The following is a 24,696-nucleotide window of genomic DNA, read 5'->3' as shown; positions in this document are numbered from 1 at the left end:
ATCTGAAAAACAAATATCCCAATAATAATATGCATATATCAGAATAAGGAGAAGATAATACAAAAAAGACAAAAAAGGAAAAAAACCATCATAACCTCCTTTCCAAAACCATTACTACATATTTATGAAACATTTCTCAACCAAATCCCATAGACACTTCCTTTGAACCGTACCTTAATTTTACAAAATCAATCCAGGGATACCAATCTATAATATACTTATCGTAAGAGTGATCTTTTAGATGTACAGAAATTTTATCCATTTTGGCAAGATTTGCTACCTTAAGTATCCATTCTTCTATAGAGCATAATTCTGCTTTCTTCCAATATTGTGCTACCAGCAGTCTAGCTGCTGTAATCATATACAATATTAATTTAGTTTCAACAACAGTGCAGTCAGGTACTATGCCCAATAGAAAAAATTGGGGAGCAAATTTAATTTTTCTTTTAAGAATCTTCTTCTGCATTATCCACCATATTTTAATCCATAAAGCCTTAACTTTCTTACAGGACCACCAAATATGAAAATAAGAAGCGTTTGAACAGTCACACCTCCAGCACTTAGGATTGTGATTTGGATACATTTTAGACAGCTTAGCTGGATCTAAATGCCATCTATAAAACATCTTGTAAAAATTTTCCCTTAAATTCTGCGCTTGCGTAAACTTCACATTTCTAATCCAAATCTTCTCCCATGTATCTAGCATTATAGGCTCCTCTATATTCTGTGCCCACTTTACCATACAATCCTTAACTAACTCAGAACCAGAGTCTCTCTTTATCAAAATATTATATATTCTTTTAATATGAAATTGTCCTTGGTCCCTAATTTGCTCAGTCAACTCATCATACGTATTCTCAATACCTATCCTCATATCTTCCTTAAACCTAAATTGTAACTGTTGATATTGAAACCAAGTCTGAACAATCTTTTTATCTTTTAGTTCATCTATCAACTTTAGCTCCCAATGATTATCTACCCAATCCAACAGTTGGGCATATGTAGTTTCATCGTGCCTCTGTGTTATACTAATATTTTCTATCATATGCCTTGGTATTACCCAGTCAGGAATCTTACATTGCATATTTGGCTGATACTTCTTCCAGACTCTTAACAACGCAGACCTGTATATATGCGTTCTAAAAACAAAATCCTGCTTTTTACCATACATTAAATACGCATGCCAACCATAAAGCAGATCATATCCTTCTAGATTAAGAATTCTCTCCTCCGTCATATTTATCCAGTTACTAATTGCTCCCAGGACAGCTGCATCATAATACAACATCAGATTAGGCATTTTCAATCCTCCTCTCTCCCGCACATCTTGTATAATCTTCGACTTAACTCTGGGTTTTTTCCCATCCCATATAAACTTATTTATATCCCCTTGCCACTCTAACAAGATAGCCTCTCTTTTAATTATTGGTATCATCTGAAACAAAAATAAAAACCTCGGTAGTATATTCATCTTAACCGCAGCTATCCTTCCTAAGAAAGACAGCTTCAATTTCCTCCACGAGGCCATTTCTTGTTGAACCTTATGCCAAAGCAGCTCATAATTATTTTTATAAAGTTTTGTATTAGAGTTTGTTAAATAAACCCCCAGATATTTAACTTTTTTAACTACTTCAAAACCCGATAACTGCTGGAGTCGTTCAGCTTGAGTACTAGACATATTCTTAAGCAACATTTTTGTCTTAGAATAATTCACCTTAAACCCCGAAACCGCCCCATAATCCAAAATCTCATGTAATAACGGTTCAATAGATTGTATAGGTTTCGAGATAATAAGAACTAAGTCATCAGCAAAAGCTCTCAATTTATATTCATGATGCCTAATCCGAACACCTTGAATCTCTGTAGATTGACATATCCTATTCAACAATATTTCCAATACTAATACAAATATAAGTGGAGATAGGGGACATCCTTGTCTAGTTCCTTTCTCTATTTTACAATCTGTAGTTAAAGTATTATTTATTATCAACCGAGCTGTCTGTTCTTGATATATAGCTCTAATAGCTTGTAAAAAATACCTACCCATACCCATCTTCTTCAATACCTCAATCAAAAATTGCCAGTGTACTTGATCAAAAGCTTTTTCAGCATCCAAAAATATCAAAGCCGCTGGGTATTGACTATTCTTTTCTAAATATTCCATAAGGTCCAGTACATATCTTACATTATACTTCATAAATCTACCTGATATAAATCCAGTCTGGTCTGGATGAATAATTTGCTGTAGTATCGGCATTAATCTATTAGCCAATACCTTTGCAAATATCTTATAGTCTACATTAAGTAAAGAAATAGGTCTATAATTCTTTGGTTGTGATCCCTCCTGACCTTCTTTAGGTATCAGAGAAATAAAAGCTGTTTTCCAAGATGGGGGAATCTTTCCATTGACCATCACTTCCATAAAAAGTTTTTTAAGAGGTTCCACCATCTCTGCCATTAAGGTCTTGTAATAAACAGCTGTAAGACCATCCGTCCCAGGCGCCTTCCCAGTCTTCAATTGAGTAATAGCCTCCCTTATCTCCTCAGTTGTTATTGGCTGGTCTAACCCTTCCTTCTGTTCTAATGTAAGTTGTGGAACTTTAACCCGTCCTAAATAGTTAACTATACCAGATAATGTAATCTTATCCTTAGCATATAACTTAGAATAAAAGTCTACGAACACCCTCTGAATACCTTTTTGTAGATAAACCATTTTACCCTTATCCTCAACCTTATCTATGATATTTTGAGTTCTCCTTTTCCGTAGATGATAAGCTAGCCACCTCCCAGGCTTATTGGCATTACAGAATGTATTATGCTTAAGGTATCTCAACTGTATTGCAGTCCGTTCTGCCACTAACATGTTCAGCTGCCCTTTCAACAATTTAATAGTAGTATAAATTGACCTATCTTGAGGGCTTAATATCAGCAATTTCTCTTTAATCTTAATCTCCTTCTCCAATTCTTTCAATTTAGCTTCTCTATCCCTTTTAATCTTATTATTCAAATAGATCAATATGCCCCTCATATAAGCCTTACTAGCGTCCCAAACCATCTCTGTTGAGGTGCCTTTATCCATGTTAAGCACAAAAAATTCTTTCAATTGTTTCTTACACTCCAACACATTCACATCATATTTAAATAATCCCTCATTAAGCCTCCAAGATCTTCGTTGAGTCATCAAGTCCTGTATCTCCATCATCACCGGGCTGTGGTCTGAAATAGTTCTCAGGAAAATCTTAACATCTTTAATCCTAGAAAGCAAATCATTTGATATTAACATAAAATCAATTCTAGAGAAAGACTGATGTCTGTCCGAGAAAAACGTATAGTCTCTTTCCTTCTCATTGCGGAGCCTCCAGACATCCATTAATTCCAATTCATCCTTCAGATCAAAAAAAGCTGAAGGCAACCGCCCTCTACAAGTTGAGGTTGAAGCTCCAGATCTATCCATCTGTGTGTCTATAACCCCATTCCAATCCCCCATAAAGACAAATGATTTGTAGTCCAAATCCGATATTCTCCTCTGCAAATCCTTAAAGTACTTCATCTGCTGTTGATTAGGGCCATAAATCCCAACAAGTAATATTTTCTGATCCATTACCATAAGTTCCACTAAAATATATCTCCCTTGCAGATCTGCTTCCAATAAATTAGCTGACAAGTTTTTATTAACATACAGCACCAAACCATTCTTTTTTTCAGGAGCTGAGGCTACAAAGCATTGTCCCAATTTCCGATTGTCCAAAAAATTTTGATCACTAGACTTAATATGCGTCTCCTGAAGGCAAATTACATCATTTTTATGCTGTTTCAAATAATAGAAAACCTTTCTTCTTTTTTGTGGGGAATTAAGTCCATTAACATTCCAGGTCAGCAGCCTGACCATCGTCAAGCTTAGTTTGAAGCTTCTGAAGCATAGCCCTCATATCAGTAGGAAATCTCTTAGGCCTTGCTCCTCCCACGGCTTCAGATTGTATAGGTACATCAACAGAAGTACTCGAAGTTTGCTGTATAGTCTTCTCCATTTTCTTTGCCGTTGCTCTAGTAATTCTCTCTTCTTTAAATTCCAATCCCAAGCCTACTGCTTCTTCCAGTCTCTCCACAAGCTGTTTATCAACTGACGCAAGTGCCGAGGCTGCTATCTCTATTGGCTCCTGCTGAACAGGCTGGGTCTTTTCCGATTCCAATCCTGGCTCGCCAGCATTTAGAACCTTGGAATAAAAATCTCTGGCCTTCTGAGTAGAATCCAGTCGATATCTTTTCCCAGAGTAAATCAAAGTAACGCCAATTGGCAACTCCCATCTAAATTGCAGGTTACGTTTCTTCAGCTCATCCGTCAAAAATTTAAACTCTTTGCGCAGCCTAAGCATTTTCAATGGTATTTCTTTCAAAACTTTCACCTCCTGATCTCACACAGTACATCTCTGATGATATGCAGCCTGTACAATCTCATTACGCAGGTATCTCCTTTCCAGATGAACCACCACATCTCTTGGCAAGTTTCGCTGTCTTGCATACCAGGAGTTAACTCTGTAGGCTTTCTCAATCTGTTGGAGAATCTCTTTTGGATCCACTTGTAGAAGGGGGGCAAAAGCCTCCGCGCAAATCACCCTCAAATCTTCTCCTTTCCCGCTGTCTTTATCCTCTGGCAAACCCCTTACCCGCAAAACAGCCTCTAACTGCTTGTACTGGAATAGCAACTGCTCAAGCTCAATTCTATCCGCCCTCTCTTCCAACTTGTCTGCCCGGTGTTCCAATTTTCCAACGTCCTTCTGAGTCTCTTTAACCGCATCATCCAGGAATTCCAAATTTACAGCCAGTCCAGAGAGGGCAGAAACAACATCATTTCTAATATCTTGATTAGCCCGAGCTGCCTGATCCCTCATCTCTTCCATAGTTTGGTTCATTTGATCCATTTGGTCCTGTTGGCTTCTCATTTGTTGTTTCAAATCCAACATATTTTTCTCCATATTACCAAACTTAATGTTCAAAGTATCCAATATTTCTTTATTGGTAATTGCTGCAGGTGGTGGATTTTGGGATTGAGATTGAGGTTGTGCCAACAAGGACAGCTGAGATTGTTGTAAAGGAGAGGAGGTGCCCTTAGGCTTGGTACCTCTCTGTGCAGCCATACCTTGCCAAGGCGCCAAGCAAGTCAAAAAAAAAAAAAAAAAGGAAAATCCTCTTTTCTTTTTCCCCCCCTCTTTTTCAATTCCAACCACCAGATGGCACTGTTGTATAAGGTTTCAGTAAGAGTCAATTAAGGAGAACAAGCAGAGAAAGAAAAGTAGCCATTTTAAAAGGAAAAAGTTCTCCGTTTTTTTTTCCCCAAAGTGAAAGTCTTTGTTATAAAGCTGTAGAATAATAAGAAAAAGCAGAAAAAAAACCCAAAAATACTTGCAACCACCGCTTCAGTCTCAGTCTGTCCGTTACAATTCAGCACCAATCAACAATGTAAACGGAGACGTGCCTTCCAGAGCTTGCCCTGCAAAGCAGGGGGATCCAGCTGTTGGAGCTTCCTCTCGGGCTACCTGGGGAGCACCGCTTCTACCTCCAGGAATTCCTTCCTGGAGGGTCCAAACGGGCTCAACCCAGCCCGAAAAAGCTCTGCTCCGCCTCCTTGCCCGAAGCAGAGGATTTTCACCCCTGGGAATCGCCGATGTCCGCGATTCCCGGTGAAACAATCAGCTGTAGATCGGATGCTCTAAAGGGAGCGTCCTTTGCCCTGGTGGCATCCGCCGGAAGTCCTAGGTTGGGTCTGTTTTTAATGATTTTCCACCTGTTACTTCTTGTCCTGCCTTCAGGTACTCCGGAGAATCGATTGACTCCCACCTCTCTGTGACAGATCCTCAAATATTGGAAGCATGGCTGGCTGGGGAATTCTGGGAATTGAATTCCACACATCATGAAATAGTTTAGATTGAGAATGCAGGATAGCCAGATTGAAAAAAAAAGGCTTAATGATTATTACAAACAAAACAAGTTGAACCCAATTTCTAAGTGACTTTAGTCCAAAGGTGGTATTCAGCCGGTTCGAACTGGTTCACCCTAACCAGTAGTGGAAATTGTGGGTGAGCCCACCCACCTGCCCACTCTGGCTCTATGCCATCCTATTTAGGCACATTTTTAAGGCCGGGAACATATGCAGAAGGCGCATGCGTGAGCAAAGAGCATGGGTGGAAGGCCGAGCACATACACGGAAGGGGCACACGCAGTGAACCGGTGGTAACAAAATGTTAAACCCACTGCTCCTTTAGCCATAGCAATATTCACTGTGCTCAACAGTCCTCACCCACTGGATCGCGTCAATGGGTGCTTTTTACAAGAATATTGAGCAGTGTCCTTATTGATTCATTGCCCACTTTCTGACAAACCAGCATCTATCTCACAGTCCTTATTTCTCTGCTTCCTTTCAGAAATCATGGCTTTCTCTTGTTCAAGAGAAGAACCATTTCCACTTCTTCTGAGAAGAATCCTTTCATTATAATGAACAAAATGCTGTGAAAATTGGCTGCTCTGTTCTGCTGGCTTTCAGTGCTATTAATGTGTGTTGTGGGAACGAGCTCCATGTCTTCATGGAACAAGTGGATTATATACAACTGAACAATGCTTCCATTTCAAAGCATGTGAAGGTGCCTCAGCCATTTAGGAAATATAGAATTTTGTGTGATTCGTGTGTCTATCAGGAAAAAAAAAACCTGTGTCAATCCTTCAAGCTAACTGAGTCACACTGTAAGAAGAATTGTAGGAAGCTAACTACAGTGTGTGTGTGTGTGTGTGTGTGTGTGTGTGTGTGTAGATAGATAGGTGATAGATAGATAGATAGATAGATGATAGATAGATAGATAGATAGATAGATAGATAGATGATAGATAGATAGATAGATAGATGATAGATAGATGATAGATAGATAGATAGATAGATAGATAGATGATAGATAGATAGATAGATAGATAGATGATAGATAGATAGATAGATAGATAGATAGATAGATAGATGATAGATGGATGGATGGATGGATAGATAGATAGATAGATAGATAGATAGATAGATAGATGATAGATGGATAGATAGATGGATAGATAGATAGATAGATAGATAGATGGATGGATGGATGGATGGATGGATGGATGGATGGATGGATGGATGGATGGATAGATAGATAGATGGATAGATAGATAGTAGAGCTGCAATTCTTGATAAGTAAATCCCAGGGAATGTGGAGAAGGGAGATGCTGATTTGTGCAATATTCCCTTGACTTCGGGGCAGTTTCTTTACATGGGACGCAAACTGGTTATGATTTAGAAGCACAATGTGCCTTTCACCATTTTGAACCAATTTTGGACATTCTAAAAGCAAGAATGGATGGCATTTTAAATTTTTAAATTCTGGGGTATTTTAATTGGTTTTAATTGGTTTTAATTATCAGTTAGTTTATGGTTACTGTACAGACTGTGTGCTTAAGTTGTTTTGTCTGGGGTTTTGTGTTTTGTTTTGTTGTCTATTATATATTTATTGTCTGTACACCGCCCCGAGTCCCTTCGGGGAGAGGGGGCGGTTTATAAATTTAATAAACTGAAACTGAACTGAAGAAACAAACAAGAAATACTAATACTCGTATGCATATTAAGCCCAAAGGACCTCCTCCCCCCGCCCCCTCCCATCTCTGCAAACTAGGCACTGTGATATGAATCCAGACAATTGCTACTTCCATAATGGAACCAGAGTTTAGTACGAGATGGAATCCAGCCAGTACCTTGATAAAAACTGCAATATTTTCCTCAAGATTCTCTCAAGACTCAAATGTTGTTCCCTACCTAATAACTTTCTAGTACTGCCTATTCTGAAACTGCTGGGATTATGCAGATTTAATTCCCAGGCTTGTAACGGCAGGAAATTACATTTTTATTCCCCCATTTTTAAAAGGCACTGAATGCATGGAAATCTAGTTTTCAGAATTTTTGCTGGAACATTTCTATGAAGTATGTCGTTTTAAAATTATAATTGTTATGGGGTGGGGTGGGGCAAGACTAGTGGATAATTTTTTAAAGGAAATATAGATTTATATTTCCAAATTATATGAGCGATGGTTGCGCAGTGGTTAGAATGCAGTACTACAGGCTACTTCTGCTGACTTCTGGCTGCCAGTAGTTTGGCAGATTGAATCCCACCAGGCTCAAGGTTGACTCAGCCTTCTATCCTTCCGAGATGGGTAAAATAAGGACCCAGAATGTTGGGGGCAATAGGCTGACTCTCTAAACTGCTTAGAGAGAGCTGTAAAAGCACTGTGAAGTGGTATATAAGTCTAAGTGCTATTGCTATTATATCAGGATCAACCATGTGGCCAAAGATGGCCAGTTATTTCCTGAAGCCTCCGGAGGGCAAAAAAGCACTGTGAAGCGGTATATAAATCTAAGGGCTATTGCTATAACCACAGCATTTGTAATGCCCTCTTCACATATATGTTTAAACCTGTACATTATATTCTAAATGTGTATTGGTATAATCCGTAGTTTGTGGGATTGTGATCAACAGTGGTATTATATTGCACTGTACTTTCTATATTAGCTTGCACAGAATAGCAATAGCATATATTGGGTAAAACTGGATTGCAGTTGTGCTGCAGTGAATGTGCCAACATCTGCAAGTGATTGGTACTGTCCTTAGTATTTGCAGGAAATTCTGCATGTGGATCAGTAGACCAAGGCAGTTAGCATACCAATAGCAGTAGCTCTTAGACGTTTATAATGTTTTAGAGTGTTTTATAGCCCTCTCTAAGCAGTTAACAAAGTCATCCTATTGCTCCCAACAATCTGGGTTTTCCTCAAGATGCTTTTTTATCTGCTTATTGAAAGATAATTATTGGAATTTATTTATTTTATTAAATTAAATAAATGATTTTCAATTACTACTGAGAATTTTTTTTGAACTCTATCAAGAAAAATCTGACTCAGTGCAACACCCATACAGATTATAATGGGTTGTCCATTTTATTGATCTGTTTAAAATTAAATGTGCTCTAATTACTGTTCTATTTTATTTCCATTTTATTATGGTAATTATAGTTACAATATCTTAGCTCAGTTTGGAATGTTACGAAGAACTAAAACAGAAACGTTTGGAATTCAATTAATTTCAGTAATATTTAATTGAATCTCCTTTTATTTGGACTTTATCTAATGACTAGAATTAATTAGGTAATTAAAGTTACATGCGAGAACTTGCCCACTATATGTTCTCAGTCAGTGGTTAGGAAGCTCCTTACCTTTAATACTAGTTCTCCAATCAGTCCATTCCAAGTCCCATTCTCCAGTGGAAGCCCGTATTTTTGATCTGGTGCAACATATATTTCATATGTGAAGCCAAGATAAGTAGATAAAGATTCCAGGACATCAATTGAGAAACCCTGATATTTCTTTGGTTTGCCCAGAACGTTTTCTGACACCATCACAAATGGTTCCTCCTATACAGAGAGAGAGAAAAAAAGAGTGACACTTAGGGCAAAGGAAATTCATATTTTAAAATAAAATTTCACTATTCTTTATCCCAGTTTCCTCCTCTCATTTCCTTTTTAAACTTGTACAACTCTGAGTGCTGGAAGTTCAGGAATGGACTTACCCATAGGGCCATTTTTCGTGCTCCGGAAGTGAAGCCTCCTGAAGCTTCCGGAGGGCGAAAAATGGCCCTAAGAGGCAAAAATGGCACTATAGGACAAAAAAAGGCCCTATGGGCAAACCGGAAGTCCGGGTTGCCCGTAGGGCTGGTTTTTGCCCTCCAGAACCTTCAGGAGGCTTCCCTGAAGCTTCGGGAGCACGAAAAATGTCCCAACGCGCAAACCGGAAGTCCATTTCCAAACTTGAGTTGTTTTTTGTCCTCCGGAGGCTTTAGCCTCTGGAGGGTGAATAACAGCCTTAAAAGAAGGCCGAAGTCAGCTGGCCAGCATGCACATGCGTGCTAGAGCTGACAGGGCAATGCCTTGCGTGCCCTAACAAATGGCTCTGCGTACTACCTGTGGCATGCATGTCATAGGTTCGACATTCCCGCTATAGCCTGTATGAGTAGATCAACTGCTTTAGACCCTTAATTGTTTTTGATGTACAATATCTTCCTTCCTGCATTGTACCCACTTCGAGATGTATAGTTTATACTGGCAACTTTATTGTTATTGGTCCTTCCCAATAACTGCTAACATGGAATTTGCCTTTGTGAAATCACCAACTGTAATTGTTGTCCAAACCGAGCAGAAAGTTAGAAGCTGTGTCGCAAGAATCCCTCTACTACACAGCTTGTATCACAGTTTTTCTGAGTAGCTAATCCACCAATGTTTAGGGAACTGCTTTCAAGGCTGTCCATCAGTGTCTCATCTTAATTTTATCTTAATTTCCATAGCTGACAAACTACAGCTTCTGCTCTAGTAATTAAAGACACTTTTCACATTATTCAGTCGGTCTCTGTATGCATCAGATTGTCCATCTTGCAATGTTCAGTTTAATATTTAAGTTTCTAGCTTCGAAATACAGAATTATTGGTTAGATCTGTTTTCAGTAGAGCTGTGAATGTTTTTGTGACAACGTAACAACAGTTAATCCAAGGAATCTTATCTTTCTGAAGACATTATTCAAGAAAAGCATGCAATGATCACCCAGCTATATTTTAAATCACGTATGTGATACAATGCCTAAACAGAATTTAGGGAACTAAATTTCCACACTTGGCTTTGTACACATAGCATACAAATAGTCAAACAACTGATAAGAGTTACTGCAACACTGAACCGCAAACATATAAACACATTTAGAACGGATAAAAAGATAGCTTATTTTCCTGTTCAATAGATCTGATATGCTGCAGTTAATAAAAATATTTACACACACACACACACACAGTGAGAAAGAGACAGAGACAGAGAGACACAGGAAGAGAGAGAGGGGGGAAGAGAGAGAGAGAAAAAGAAAGAGAGAGGGGGAAAGAATCAGAGAGCGAGAGAGACAGATAGACATACATACAGACAGACAGACAGACAGACAGAACTGAACTATTGTGCCCTTTTTATTTCCCTCTTCTGTTGAAATTTGATGCATTATGTACAGCTTTCCTTAGATCTGTTTAGAAAAAGAATGAGTTAAAAGATATTCTTCATATAAAGAAAGACTTATTCATACCTCCTTTGTTGGGAATATTAGATACTAACAGTTAATAGTTCAGAATTTGAAATTAGGAAGTTAAAAGTGACCACTAATTGCTCCTCTGATTTATAAAAAGGCTTTTGAAAAGGCCTTCGCTGCTTATGCTCAACTTTCAGGAAACCAAGGACAAAAGTAGGCAGGTGAAGGACTTAGGGGGAACTTCTACTCCTCAACAGCTAGCCACAAATTAAAGATTCAGAAACTTTTAGGGTATTAACATTTTGCTCAAGCATGAAAAAGACGACTTTCCAACTCTTGAGCTGATTTATGATGTTTCAGTTTTCAGAGCATCCAAATGTTCACTACAGATGTTAAGCTCCAGGGGAAGTACACATTGCAGAAAATTTTTGTGCTTGGAAACTTGCAAAGAATGCTCATTAATGTGGTCATTTTTGTAATGACCAAATAGCTCAATTGAAAATTCCATATCTTAAGGCTCTCACACAATCTGTCCATAGTTAGAAATGAAGGGTAAATTTAGAAAAAAAGAAAAGAGCAGTTCTGGAAAAAGTTTCTCAAGTTAGGATGCAGTAACAAGAGTTATTCTATAAACTTTTATATACATAAATGAGAAACCAGACATACACAAACACATTTATTTCCTTCCTTCCTTCCTTCCTTCCTTCCTTCCTTCCTTCCTTCCTTCCTTCCTTCCTTCCTTCCTTCCCTTCCTCCCTCCAATATAATTAACATAATTATAAATAAGCCAATATAAACAGAAATGTAGCCAAAACTATTTTGTTATATTGCTACTATTGTTACCAGTATATATGTTATTATTATTATTTATTATTATTTATTAGCGTTTATATACCGCCCCCTCTCCCGAAAGGGACTCGTTAATATTTCTTTTTATCTTTTCTTTATTTTTCTTTTGTGTATGATATACTCTGACAATACACTGTATTCAAAATGTTTATGAATAAAAAAATTTAAAAGAGGAAGAATTTTTAAAAGGTAATCAATAGCAAAAAATGTGTGGCAGATCTCCATAAAATTTCCGAAACACAATAATCTCCTGATCCATTGGCGCTCTTGAGTTAGGAAACTTACCGTATTTTTCAGAGTATAAGATGCTAGGAGGGACGCCAGAGGCGAGTCTTGAGGGACCATCTTGGGAGGAGTTTAACTCTGTTACTGCCGAAGATATGGACAGGTTGCGTGGTCGACTGCGAGCCACCACATGTTTACTGGACCCGTGTCCCTCCTGGCTTGTACTGGCATCCTGGGAGGTCACACGAGGCTGGCTCCAGGAGTTAGTCAACGCCTCCTTGAGAGAGGGGTTCTTGCCAGCCGTCTTAAAAGAGGCAGTGGTGAGGCCCCTACTCAAGAAGCCTTCCCTGGATTCAGCTATATTAGCTAACTATCGTCCTGTCTCCAACCTTTGCTTTTTGGCAAAGGTTGTAGAGAGTGTGGTGGCACAACAGTTCCCACGCCACTTGGATGAAATTGATTATCTAGACCCGCGTCAGTCCGGTTTCCGGCCCGGCCACAGCACGGAGACGGCTTTGGTCACATTGGTGGATGATCTCTGGAGGGCCAGAGATGGGGGTTGCTCCTCCATCCTGGTCCTATTAGATCTCTCGGCTGCTTTTGGTACCATCGACCATGGTATCCTATTGCGCCGTCTAGAGGGTTGGGGGTGAGGGGTACCGTTTTGCGGTGGTTCTCCTCCTACCTCTCTGGCCGAGCGCAATGTGTGCTGACGGGGGGGCAGAGGTCGACCCTGAGGCCGCTCACTTGTGGGGTGCCGCAGGGGTCGGTCCTCTCGCCTCTCCTGTTCAACATATATATGAAGCCGCTGGGTGAGATCATTCGCGGTTTTGGGGTTGAGTACCATCTGTACGCTGACGATACTCAGCTGTACATATCTACCCCGAACCACCCCAACGAGGCCGTCGAAATGATGTCCCGGTGCCTGGAGGCCGTACGGGTCTGGATGGGCAGTAACAGACTCAATCTCAACCCCTCCAAGACGGAGTGGCTGTGGTTACCGGCACCCCGGTTCAACCAGTGGGTTCCATCACTGGCCATTGGGGGTGAACAGCTGGCCCCCGAGGAGCGGGCGTGCAATTTGGGCATCCTCCTGGATGCCCGGCTGTCAATGGATGACCATGTGATGGCAGTGGCAAGGGGGGCGTTCCACCAGGTTCGCTTGGTGCGCCAATTGCGCCCCCTATTGGACCGGGGTGCCCTGCGCACAGTCACCCATGCACTGGTGACGTCCCGACTGGACTATTGCAATGCTCTCTACATGGGGCTTCCCTTGAGATGCACCCAAAGGCTGCAGTTGGTCCAGAACGCGGCCGCGCGGGCAATTATGGGAGGTACCAGATACTCCCATGTAACACCTCTCCTGCGCGGGCTGCACTGGCTACCTGTGGCTTTTCGGGTGCATTTCAAGATATTGACTATCATCTTTAAAGCGCTCCATGGCTCAGGACCTAGCTACCTGCGGGATCGCATCCTGCCCCATACATCCCTGTGGCCGATTCGCTCTCACAGGGAGGGACTCCTCCGGGTGCCGTCCACTAGGCAGTGCCAGCAGGCGACGCCCAGGAGTAGGGCCTTCTCTGTGATGGGCCCGACCCTCTGGAATGACCTCCCCCCCGACATTAGAATAACGACTGATCTCCGCTCCTTCCGTAACAAACTAAAGACCCACCTGTTTAATTTAGCTGGCCTGGCCTAACTGTAGCTTTTGTGTCCCTCTAGCCTGTATTTTAAATTTTAAATGTTTAGGGATAGATTTTATAGGTTGTTTTAATTTTTAACTATACTGTACAACCTATCATATAATTTGTTTTAATGGGTATTTATAATTATTGAAGTTTGTATATTGTTTTATTGTGGTCTGTACACCGCCCCGAGTCCCTTTGGGGAGAGGGGGTGGTCTATAAATTAAATAAAATTAAATTAAAATTAAATGCCACTTTTTCCCTCAAAAAAGAGGCTGAAAATCTGGGTGCGTCTTATGCACTGAATACAGCATTTTTTGGCCTCCCAAAACCCTGCCCCCTTCACCACAATAGCCATGCATAGCCTTTAGGAGGCTTCCAGAGTGCTCCTGGGAGCCAGGGAGGGCAGAAATGAGCGAAAAATGGGCCACGTTTTGCTCAATTTTGCCCCTCATGAGACTCTATAAGCCTCTTAAAGGCTATGCATGCTCTTTTTTTGACAAAAAATGGGCCTGTTTTGTTTTTTGGGGGGGGCCTCCCAGGAGCATTTTACAAGCCTCCTAAAGGCTATTCCTGCCCTTTGGTTGAAAAAAAACAACAACAGGGGCTCGTTTTTGTGAAAAACGGGCCATTTTTGGGAGGTCTGTAGAGTGCAAAAACTTCTTTAAAAAATTTGCCTCTTCAAAATCTTGGTGCATCTTATACTCCGAAAAATACGGTAGCTTCACTGATATTCTTGTTGGGTTACAGAGAATGAGTAGAAAAGATTTTTTGCTGGCTTCAACTTTTACATTCCTGGGAGGAACCAGAAAAGTCATGTTTCCATAGCCCTATGTCAGGAAATAAATAACAAGGTAACATACACATACATAGAGGCTCAGAGCGGCACTTTTAAAAGAGTATTTTATACTGAGATGAGAAAAGAAAGAAAAAAAGTACACTATTTGTCCAAGTTGGATTAGATACACAAGTAACTTGTGTTTAAATTTAAATTTATTTTCAAATATCCCAGAGATTGCCTTTTATTTTGCTTTGTCCACTGCAAACTGTCTGGCACCTGCAATTGATAAAATATCATTATTTTAAACGAGCCATGGTGGTACAGTGGAGTGCAATATTGCAGGTGACTTTTGCTGCCTGCAATTTGGTAGTTCAAATCTCACCAGACTCAAAGTTGACTCAGCCTTCTATCCTTCCGAGATGAGTAAAATGAGGACCTAGATTGTTGGGGGCAATATGCTGACTCTGTAAAACTGTTAGAGAGGGCTGTAAAGCACTGTAAAGTGATAAGTGTTATTGTTTTTATACTTGTTGCATCATTGCACAGATACAAGAAAGAGGAGATTAAACTGGAGACAAATGAAAACACACTCTCTTTGGTTCAGCGATGGAGGGATGATTTGACAAACCTCAAGTTGGCCTACATTCTCTAAATGGAATAGAGAAAATTAAATCAAAGTGCTGTGATAATTTTCACTATCTCACCCTGATTTGTAGTTCTTCTTAGAGTGACATAAATATCTTAGATCTGTGTCACTCCAAATTCAAATCACACTGCATGTAGAGATGTTTCTGGAGTTTGTTCAGAAATGTAGGTTAAAACACTGCTAAGTGGGGCTAACTTTTCCTTTCATTGTCGTAAAATTTCAGGTGAAAATTTGTTTCTAGTAAAACTGAAAGCAAGCTTTATTATTTTTTAAACAGCTTAATCACAGTGGTGGCAGCACTTAGCCAACCATGGCTGATCTAGAAAAAGCTCAGCAGGAACAGGTGTGCCTAGTAATTGGACAGGAGACCAGCAAGAAATCCCAGAGCTGTAGAGTATTTGAAAAAATCGAAAATCCGAAAGAACGCAAGGACAAACTACTCATTTATTATTACCAGGAAAAATAATGAATGTGTACATAAAGTCACCAGAAGTTAAGCTTTAGTTCAGGATTTCTTGGCTTTACATTGGCTTTTTCAAGAACATCTTTTTTTAGGACCAGAATGTTTGAAATATTGCATTCTTGCATAAAAATGCATGGATACATTCATATTACACTCAATATTTCAGACCCCTAGTGATATTCCTCCTATTTTTCAGAATAGGTAAATAGGTAAATTGCCACAAAGAAGAGGGAGTCAAACTATTTTCCAAGGCACCTGAGGGTAGAACAAGAAGCAATGGGTGGAAACTAATCAAGGAGAGAAGCAACTTAGAACTGAGGAGAAATTTCCTGACAGTTAGAACAATTAATCAGTGGAACAGCTTGCCTCCAGAAGTTGTGAATGCCCCAACACTGGAAGTCTTTAAGAAGATGTTGGATAGCCATTTGCCTGAAATGGTATAGGGTTTCCTGCCTAGGCAGGGGGTTGGACTAGAAGACCTCCAAGGTCCCTTCCAACTCTACTATTGTATTGTATAGTGTCTAAAGAAAGGATTTCTCAGCTGTAAAAGGTAAAGGTAAATGTTCCCCTTGAATATATGTGCTAGTTGTTCCTGACTCTGGGGGCGGTGCTCATCTCCTTTTCAAAGCTGAAGAGCCAGAGCTGTCTGAAGATGTCCCTGTGGCCGGCATGACTAAACACTGAAGGCGCACGGAATGCTGTTACCTTCCCACCAAGGTGGTCCCTATTTTTCTACTTGCATTTTTACATGCTTTCGAACTGCTATGTTGGCAGAAGCTGGGACAAGTAACGGGAGCTCACTCCGTTATACAGCGCTAGGGATTCAAACTACCAACCTTTCTGATCGACAAGCCCAGTGTCTTAGCCACTGAGCCACCACATTCTTAGCTGTAGCATCCCACATTTGAAATAGCCATATTAAAGAGGATATTCTGATAATAAAATGAAATAAAATTGAAATGCCAGTCTGGCATCACATAAAATGGTCTGTGCATTAAATCTTTTCTGATGTTTTTAATTGGTCACTTGTATTGAAGTTGCTGAATCTCAATGTGGTTTTATTGTGGCCCTACTTTTCTTTAGTCACGAGTGCATTTTGGTGATTCAATTTTACTTCATTTTTTATTAGCCATTTGGAAAGTTTGTGTTGACATTTCCAAGTACATTTTCTACAAGAAAAAAAAGGTATTTCCAATTTATTCAAATGACATAATTAGAAAATTATAAGGGTCCTGGGTTTTCTAACATCTAGGCTTGTTTCTGAGTGTCTAGGGAAAGCCCCTTCCAAACTGACAATTGCCCTGATGTTGTCATTGAGAAATGTGGTACATTCTCTTATTTGTATATGCCAGGGCAGACTAAATAAGGCCCTCCAGATGTCACAGACTTAAGCTTTTAGAGTTCTGTGTCAACATTCTGGTGGGCTGATGAAACCTTTTGCTTTGATCATTCAGTGCCTATTCTTGACGTAGGTGTTAAAATCAGTAATGGTGTCCTCTTTTCTTCACTACCGGTTCGGTAGCAGGAGTGTGCGTGCGTGCCCGTGTGAGAGCTGGAAGCACGTCTGGGCATGCACAGAACATCCGTGATAACATCTGGGTGGGTGGGCGAAGCCTCGCACCACCGCCACTACTCATTCGCCCGCACCGGTGCAAATCGGCAGAATACCATCTCTGGTTGAAATATAATATATCCCACTAGAGCACTGGTTCTCAACCTGTGGGTCGGGACCCTTTTGGGGGTCGAACGACCCTTTCACAGGGGTCGCCTAAGACCATCCGATGGGCAAAGACATATTTTCAATGGTCTTAGGAACCGAGACACCAATTTTATGGTTGGGGGTCATCACAACAGGTGGGACTGTATTAAAGGGTCACGGCATTGGGAAGGTTGAGAACCACTGCACTAGAGCAAAGAAGTTGTCTGCTCTTCTTAACTACTAAAACCACCCAATGGAAATGAAATCCTTAATCTTGGATATCATATCAGTCTACTGTGAAACACCCAGTATCTTCTAAGCCCCAAGATCCAAAATTTAGCTAAAATATAACTAAGAACCCTACTACTTTAATGAAAATAGTTTTTAAAGCCCTCTTTTCCATTGGAAACATGATTATCTCTTTACTTTACTGAGGATAATGAGTTGAGCTCATGCAGTGGTTTGAGTGTAGTACTGCAGGCTACTTCTGCCGCCTGCAGTACTCAGCCTTCCATCCTTCCGAGGTGGGTAAAATGAGGACCCAAATTGTTGGGGGCAATATGCTGACTTTGTAAACTGCCCAGAGAGGGCTATAAAGCACTGTAAAGTGTATATATGTCTAAGTGCTATTGCTATTGTTATAATCTATCGTGATTCAAAGGAATCTTTTATTTGAAGGACTACTTCTACTTTAAATAACAAGGAAGGGAGAGTTCCTGTTTTGAAGTTGTTCATAAAGAAATAATATTCATAGAGCAGACAGCCTTCTCAAATTTGGCTTTACACCTTGTGTTGATATCTAGATGTCTAGATTATATGCTTCTCACTATATAATGTCACACCTGCAAATTTTATGCAATCTGCAGCCTTTTTTTTTTAGAAGAACTGCCTATTTTATTCATTTTTTAATGGATCTTTTTAAAAAAAATCAAGACACCTTCTTGTGGGTCTGCAAAATCAAAATGAAAGCAGAGAAAGAGATGGTGATCGGTGGGAAATATGAGATAGAATCTACAGAGGTCTCAAACCACTTTTGAAGGTTTGATTGCAAACTCATGACCTTTTACTCTCCTGTTGAAAGAAGCAGCCAGACTGTTAGCATCCACAGAGCATACAAAATACAACCTCTGCTTTGGATACCTGCTTAGCAGTATTATTCCATTAATTCATCTGCACGTTAACACAGCAGTAGAAATCATTACATCTGTGCAAATCGTGATACAAATATGGAAGATTTCATAGCTATATGGCACAGCCTCCTCTGATCCCTCAAAAGTTTTAGGCTTATCATTAATCATTCTGAATTTCTTTCTCATAAGTTTTCAGAAAGAATATAAAGATACACCTAGTTTATTTCCTTGGTTGCTTTATTGACCATCTTTTTCTTTCATTTACACTGGGAGAAAGAATGGCATTAGAGCTTGTTATTTTTAATTGAAAGCCAAATGTATTATCTTGATGCTGACTATCAATCAATGGCCAGAAATTGAAATAGAAGCATTTAATATTCTCCTTCTGGAAGCTTGATAGCCACGGTTAAGAAAATAATATTTAAAAGAAAACGACCGATCATATAATAAGCTACAGAAAAATAAAACAACATAAAGATTTTGAACTGCATTCCAATAACTAGTCAATGAAAACCAGTCAGAAGCAATGCATCGTAAAGTTATGGAGAGGATTGTTACAAGTTAAAGCAGTTGGTGAATGAAATCAGTGAGAACAACTGTCATTAAAAGACTATTTACTCTTATCATTAATTCTACTTTCATGCCCTAAAGAGATACACCCATAGATGTCTGAATCAATAAAAGACTTGGCCCCTCAGTGCACTTTCTCAAACTGTCTTGTATTTCAGGTTTAGATTATGACCAAAGAACAATAGGAAATGTAAAATCTTTCTTCTAAAGGCTGCCAAACTCTTTTAAGGCACAGGAAAAAACACTTTAAAAAATTGTACGTACTTGCAGATACTTGAAGTTGGCAGAAATTTCTTATGATCTGCTGAGGAAATGTACCTTAAAAATAATAATTCTTAGGATCTTGGTAAAGATGAGAAGCCCGAAATTTCCCAAAGCTTGCAAAATTCAGTTCCTAATAGTGTCACCTGCTACTCTGATTGAGATTACAATTCTCCTAACCCCGGGGTGTCAAACTCAAAGCCCGACTGGATCTGGCCTGCGGGGTGCTTAGATTTGGCTTGTGGGAGCCATCCTGGAAACAGCGAAGGCCTGCAGTGCCTCTGCCAGTGAAAATGGAGCTCAGGAGGGCTGCGTGCATCCCTCTCAAGCTCCGTTTTCAGTGGCAGAGGGTTGCAGGAGACCGTGGCAGCTGAAAACGGAGCTTGGGAGCTTATTTTCGCTGGCAGAGTGCTCGGGCCACCACAGACACCCCCGACATGAGTGACTTCGAGCTGGCCATGTCCACTTTGGCAACATCCACCTCATCCCCCCAAGGTCAAACACAACCTGATGCAGCCCTCAATGAAATCGAGTTTGACACCCCCATCCTAACCCGAAAGAAATAATGCTCTTTTGAAGTTCATATCTTCCTGTGTTGGAAGTAGATTCAATTGACCTAGTGATCTAGGCTGAGGCCCTGATGGTGGATAATTTTTCTTCATACTTATCAACAAGTTGATTCTATTAAAAAAGCAAAAAGAAAGTATTTCCCTCAAATACTTTTAGTCTTCTTCGTCCAGCTTTCACATTAAAATCTTTAGAGAAAAAAAAATAAAAATCCTAAGTACCGTATTTTTTGGACTATAAAACGCACCGGTGTATAAGACGCACCAAGATTTCAAAGTGGTAAGTAAGAAAAAAAGTTTTTGCCTTGCCCCCAGCCCTACTGAAGTCTGCAGAGGGCTGCTGGGGGCTGAGGGAAGGCAAAAATGACTCCCTTTTTGCAATAACAGCCCAATTTTCACAAAAATGGGATGCGGGGGCAGGGCTTCGGGAGGCAAAAATGTGTGTATTCGGTGTATAAGACGCACCAACATTTCCACGCTCTTTTAGGGGGTGGGTGGGAAGGTGCATCTTATACTCTGAAAAACACAGTAATAAAAACTTTCTTTTATACCACAGACCTGATTTCTTGACAGTGTTTTACTAATGTGGATTTTCTGGAAGGTAAGAGGGGTAGGTTGTCTGCTAACTTTCTAGACTAGTCAGCAGACCTGGAATTTCTCAGAGGTCTCCCATTCAAATGAGACTGATCCTGCTTAGCTTCCAAGATCAGCCAAGGTTGCTAGGAACAGCCAACTGTTAAAGCAAAACTAAAGTCCTCTGCGACATGGATTAAATATTTCTTTGATGGGGTCATAGTTTCTATCATCTTATCGCTCCTTAGATTTTTTTTTTTAAAGAAGCCCTATTGCCATGCAAATCACATCACACAGGGAAATCATTTTCTCTCCAGTATAGAAGAGATCATGCAAGCAGTGTGGTGGCCTAGAGGTGGAGCTTTGCCTCAGAGGAGGCTGTGAGTTCAATCCTAGATAGCAACAGATATATCTGCTGTGAGCTCTGTGTAGGCATCAAGAAAGGCATCTGGCCTGTAAACATTCACTTCCATTCAATCACGCCGACTCCACCCCAATGCAAGGGAATACAGGGCTAAAAAAAATAGAAGAGACTATGCAGCAGTTGCTCTCTCTTAAACTGGAGCTAAGTTTACAAACTTAAATAAAAACAGGGAGAATGTCTCCATTCTAAATTTAAATGAACACCTAGTCCTTGTTTCCTAGTTTATCATAGACCACATTGGCTCACAGCTATCTTGTCAAGGTGCACAGTGACCTCAGGAAAGTTTAGCTCTGGCTAATAACTATTGGAAGCAATTCCTTCTGTTTAGATACTGAACTACCTGAGATATTATTTTTAGCCGTGTCGAGCATTTCAAAACCTCTATTACTTACTGCATGTTATCTGTTTTAAATTACAAATGACAGCCTCCCAGAAATCTCAGGACATGTATTTTATATTTAGTGGCAGCTTCCAATCCAAGGCTTGGTATGGCTAGAAAGAATAGCAAACAGTGAAGCACTTCTGTCATGCATTAATCCTCATGATGATTTTATTCACCCAGAAATAAAATGAGGCCATTTATCAGGGCTGCTGTAAATTAGTAACATTGGGGGGGGGGGGGGATCTTCATCATTTTTTTTAAAGGTTGTCCATTCTGATGTTTTTTCTTCTCAGAAGCATATAAATAAGAACAAGCAGTGAAAAATGATGAGTACAATATCTGCTGCTTTGCCATTTCTTTACTTTAGTCAGCTAAAGGTTCTCAATAAATCTTAACATAGTGCTCAAATACTTTTAAAAACTAAGTTTTTTTCTCTCATGTCACAGGCTGATTGGTTAATAGTATCATTCTCTCCCCCCCTCCCCCCATAAAATGTTATATTCTTCTTCTTGTGCCATATCCGTTATCGGACGTTGGCAATCATGTTGGTGATCCTATTGGCGATCCTATTTTCATCAACCGCCTCATGAAAAAGTGCTGCTGAATTTTGTCCAAACCAGTCCCTTAGATTTTGAAGCCATAATGTTCTTCTTCTGCATGGACCTCATTTGCCTTCAATCTTTCCCTGGAGGATTAAATGAAGTATGGCATATTTTTCCGGGTGTCGCATCACATGTCTGTTGTGGCTCGCCAACGGCCAACCGAACTGGCAGCAGATTCGGACAATGAGGAGGTTGGGGAGGAACATGGGGCAGTCCTGGAGTCCGGGGAAGGCTCTGATGAGGGCTTTGTGTCGGAGGCAGAGAGGGGGCCAGAGCCGTATGCCAGTTATCAGCTGCCTTCGGAATCAGATATCAGTGAGGCAGATGAACAGCTGGAGCCTATTCCCAGTGTGCGCATGCGCAGAATTTGCCAGATGAAGGGAACAGCTAAGGAAGAAAACTTGGGAGTAAGGCCGCAGGTGGACGATGAATGGCCCCTCCAAGAGGAAATAAAAGAGGAGCGAAAGGGGAGTGGAATTTGCAGGAGACAATTAGTTCACTTAATTGGTTTGTGACGCTCCGAGACTCCTTGTCAAGTTTTGCAGATATCAGCCTGTCAGCTCTCCAAGCCAGATAAGGTCTGTGACTGTAAATCCTCCCTTGAAAGACTTTGCTGGATGTGAATGAGCAGAATTCACAGCAAATTAATAAAAGGGGTTTTTCTTCAGGACCAGGAGTTTGCTTCAGGCTCTCGGGAAGCCTAGGTGAGAACAATGTCCAAAATATTCTGACTTTTGCTTTTTAATGGCTTTGATGATCTCCCTTGGCTTTCCTAGGTGGCTTATCACCTCCTCATTTCTGATTTTGTCAACCCAGCTTATACGTAACAGCCGCCTGTAAACCCACATTTCAAATGCTCCTAGTTTCTACAAGTGGCTTCCTGTCGGAGACCAACTCTCCACTCCGTAGAGCAGGATAGAAAAGATGTAACACCTGACAAGCCTGATTTTCAATCTTAGGCTTATGTCGTGATGGCAGAAGACCTTTTATATTATACTCTGCAATTTACAAAAGTGTCACTATAATAATGACTAATGCTGTTATTTGTTCATAAATGGCCATATGCAAACACGACTCTTAAATGGAAATCAAAGCATGAGAGCCTTGGTGGTTAGAGTGCAGTATTGCAGGCTAATTCTGTCCACAGTCTGGAGCTTGATCCTGATGAGCTCAAGATTGACTCAGCCTTCCATCTTTCTGAGGTTGGAAAAATGAGGTCCCAGGTTGTTGGGGGCAATATGCTGACATTATAAACTGCTCCAAGGATGTTGTGACAATGGTGGGTTGCCAATTTTTTTTCTACCAGTTCAGGCATGCTCCTGCGTATGCGCATAAGCGTCCGGGCAAGTGGGCAGACACTCCCGCTGCGCTACTACCAGTTCGCCTGATCCAGCCCGAACCAGGAGCAACCTACCTCTGTACTGTGAATCTCTATAGAGCAGTGTACTGTATAAGTCTAAGCGCTGTTGTAAATGTCTCAGTGGCACAGTGTTTACAGTACATTACTGCAGGCTAATTCTGCTGATTGCTGGCTGCCTGCAATTCGGCAGTTCAAATCCCACCAGGCTCAAAGTTGCCTTGTGTTTCTTTGACCTTCGCCTCTTTTTGTACATGCCTTGCATGATATGAAATTCCAAGACATCCTCTCCAGGTGAGCAAAGCACTTTATTTGCTGTTTTTGTATGTAGTTTTAAGATTGGTTCTATGCCAATTCTTTCTCTTACTGTCTCATTTCTGATTTTATCTCTTCTGGTCACTCCTGCAGTTTTTCTCACACATCTCATTTCCATGGTGACTCACTTTCATTTATGTTTTATTGCAAGTGTCCATGTTTGGCATTGGTAACATAGGGTGGGGATGAATATTCTTGGAACATTGCCTTCTTGTATTCAAGTGCAAAATAATAGGATATACCCAGTGGTGGGATCCTCCCGGCTTAACAACCGGTTCAGTGATTGCACATGCGCAGTTTGAAGAAATCTTCACTTCCGTGTTTCTTCGGTAACACAGCTAATTCGCGCCGCAATCTGCTCTGTGTGAATCAGCTGAGAAAATAAAGGTAGGAAAATAGCATGGGTGGGTGGGTGGGCGGGTGGGCCCATTCGATTGTTGGGCTGAAATGGTTTGCTCCCAGCTGATCATCAGAGCTACCGGTTCGCTGGAACTGGTCTGAATTGGTAGAATCCCACCTCTGGATATACCCATCATGACAATCATTTGTTAGAAAAGACATTTCCCTCCCCTCATATTAGCTATTTTGTGAGACTGTGCATAATATGATTTTAGGACTTTACTAACTTGGCTTTGACTCTTGAGGAAATGCATTTCTCGGTAAAAAAGAAACAGCCCATCCCTAGTATGGGAGGAATGCTGAAAGTCCATCTATCATATTGATGTGAATGTTCAACCTTTTTCTGCTTACCTGTACATATTTTAGAAATGTAAACTACTGGGCCTTTCTTCTTGGTAGCAGGCAGAGTTGTCAAGATAAGACATTTATTAAATGGCTTAGACTGAGAATAGAGAAAGGTTCACTAAAAAAAATCCAAAATGACAGGAAGAACATTTTGAATCCTGGGAAGAATTGCACAAAGGAACAGCTAGCTTGTTACTTTAATCTGATGTACATCATGCTTAATAGAAATGCTAATTCAACTGCTGGTGACTACATGGTCAAAAGTATAACATTTGCCTTGAAAAAGTCCATAGCTCTTTCAAAGACATTCTAGAA

At 40.4% G+C, this 24,696-nt stretch overlaps 1 protein-coding gene across 2 annotated transcripts in view; it reads right to left on the bottom strand.

Annotated features, from left to right (window-relative positions):
* GRID2 (glutamate ionotropic receptor delta type subunit 2) overlaps nucleotides 1-24,696 on the bottom strand; it is a gene marked incomplete at its 5' end in the record, with an annotated part of 1,118,477 nt that overhangs the window by 218,013 nt on the left and 875,768 nt on the right. For both annotated transcript variants that reach the window (XM_081960469.1, XM_081960470.1), the window contains one exon: nucleotides 9,270-9,467. In XM_081960469.1, the coding sequence (XP_081816595.1) occupies nucleotides 9,270-9,467 (198 nt within the window). The remainder of the gene's footprint in view (nucleotides 1-9,269; nucleotides 9,468-24,696) is intronic.

This window comes from Natrix helvetica (assembly GCF_964273705.1).
Source record: "Natrix helvetica genome assembly, chromosome: 7".
In the NCBI taxonomy this organism is placed as follows: domain Eukaryota; kingdom Metazoa; phylum Chordata; class Lepidosauria; order Squamata; family Natricidae; genus Natrix; species Natrix helvetica.
Note: the sequence above shows the minus strand (reverse complement) of the source record. Positions and strands in the feature narration are given on the sequence as shown.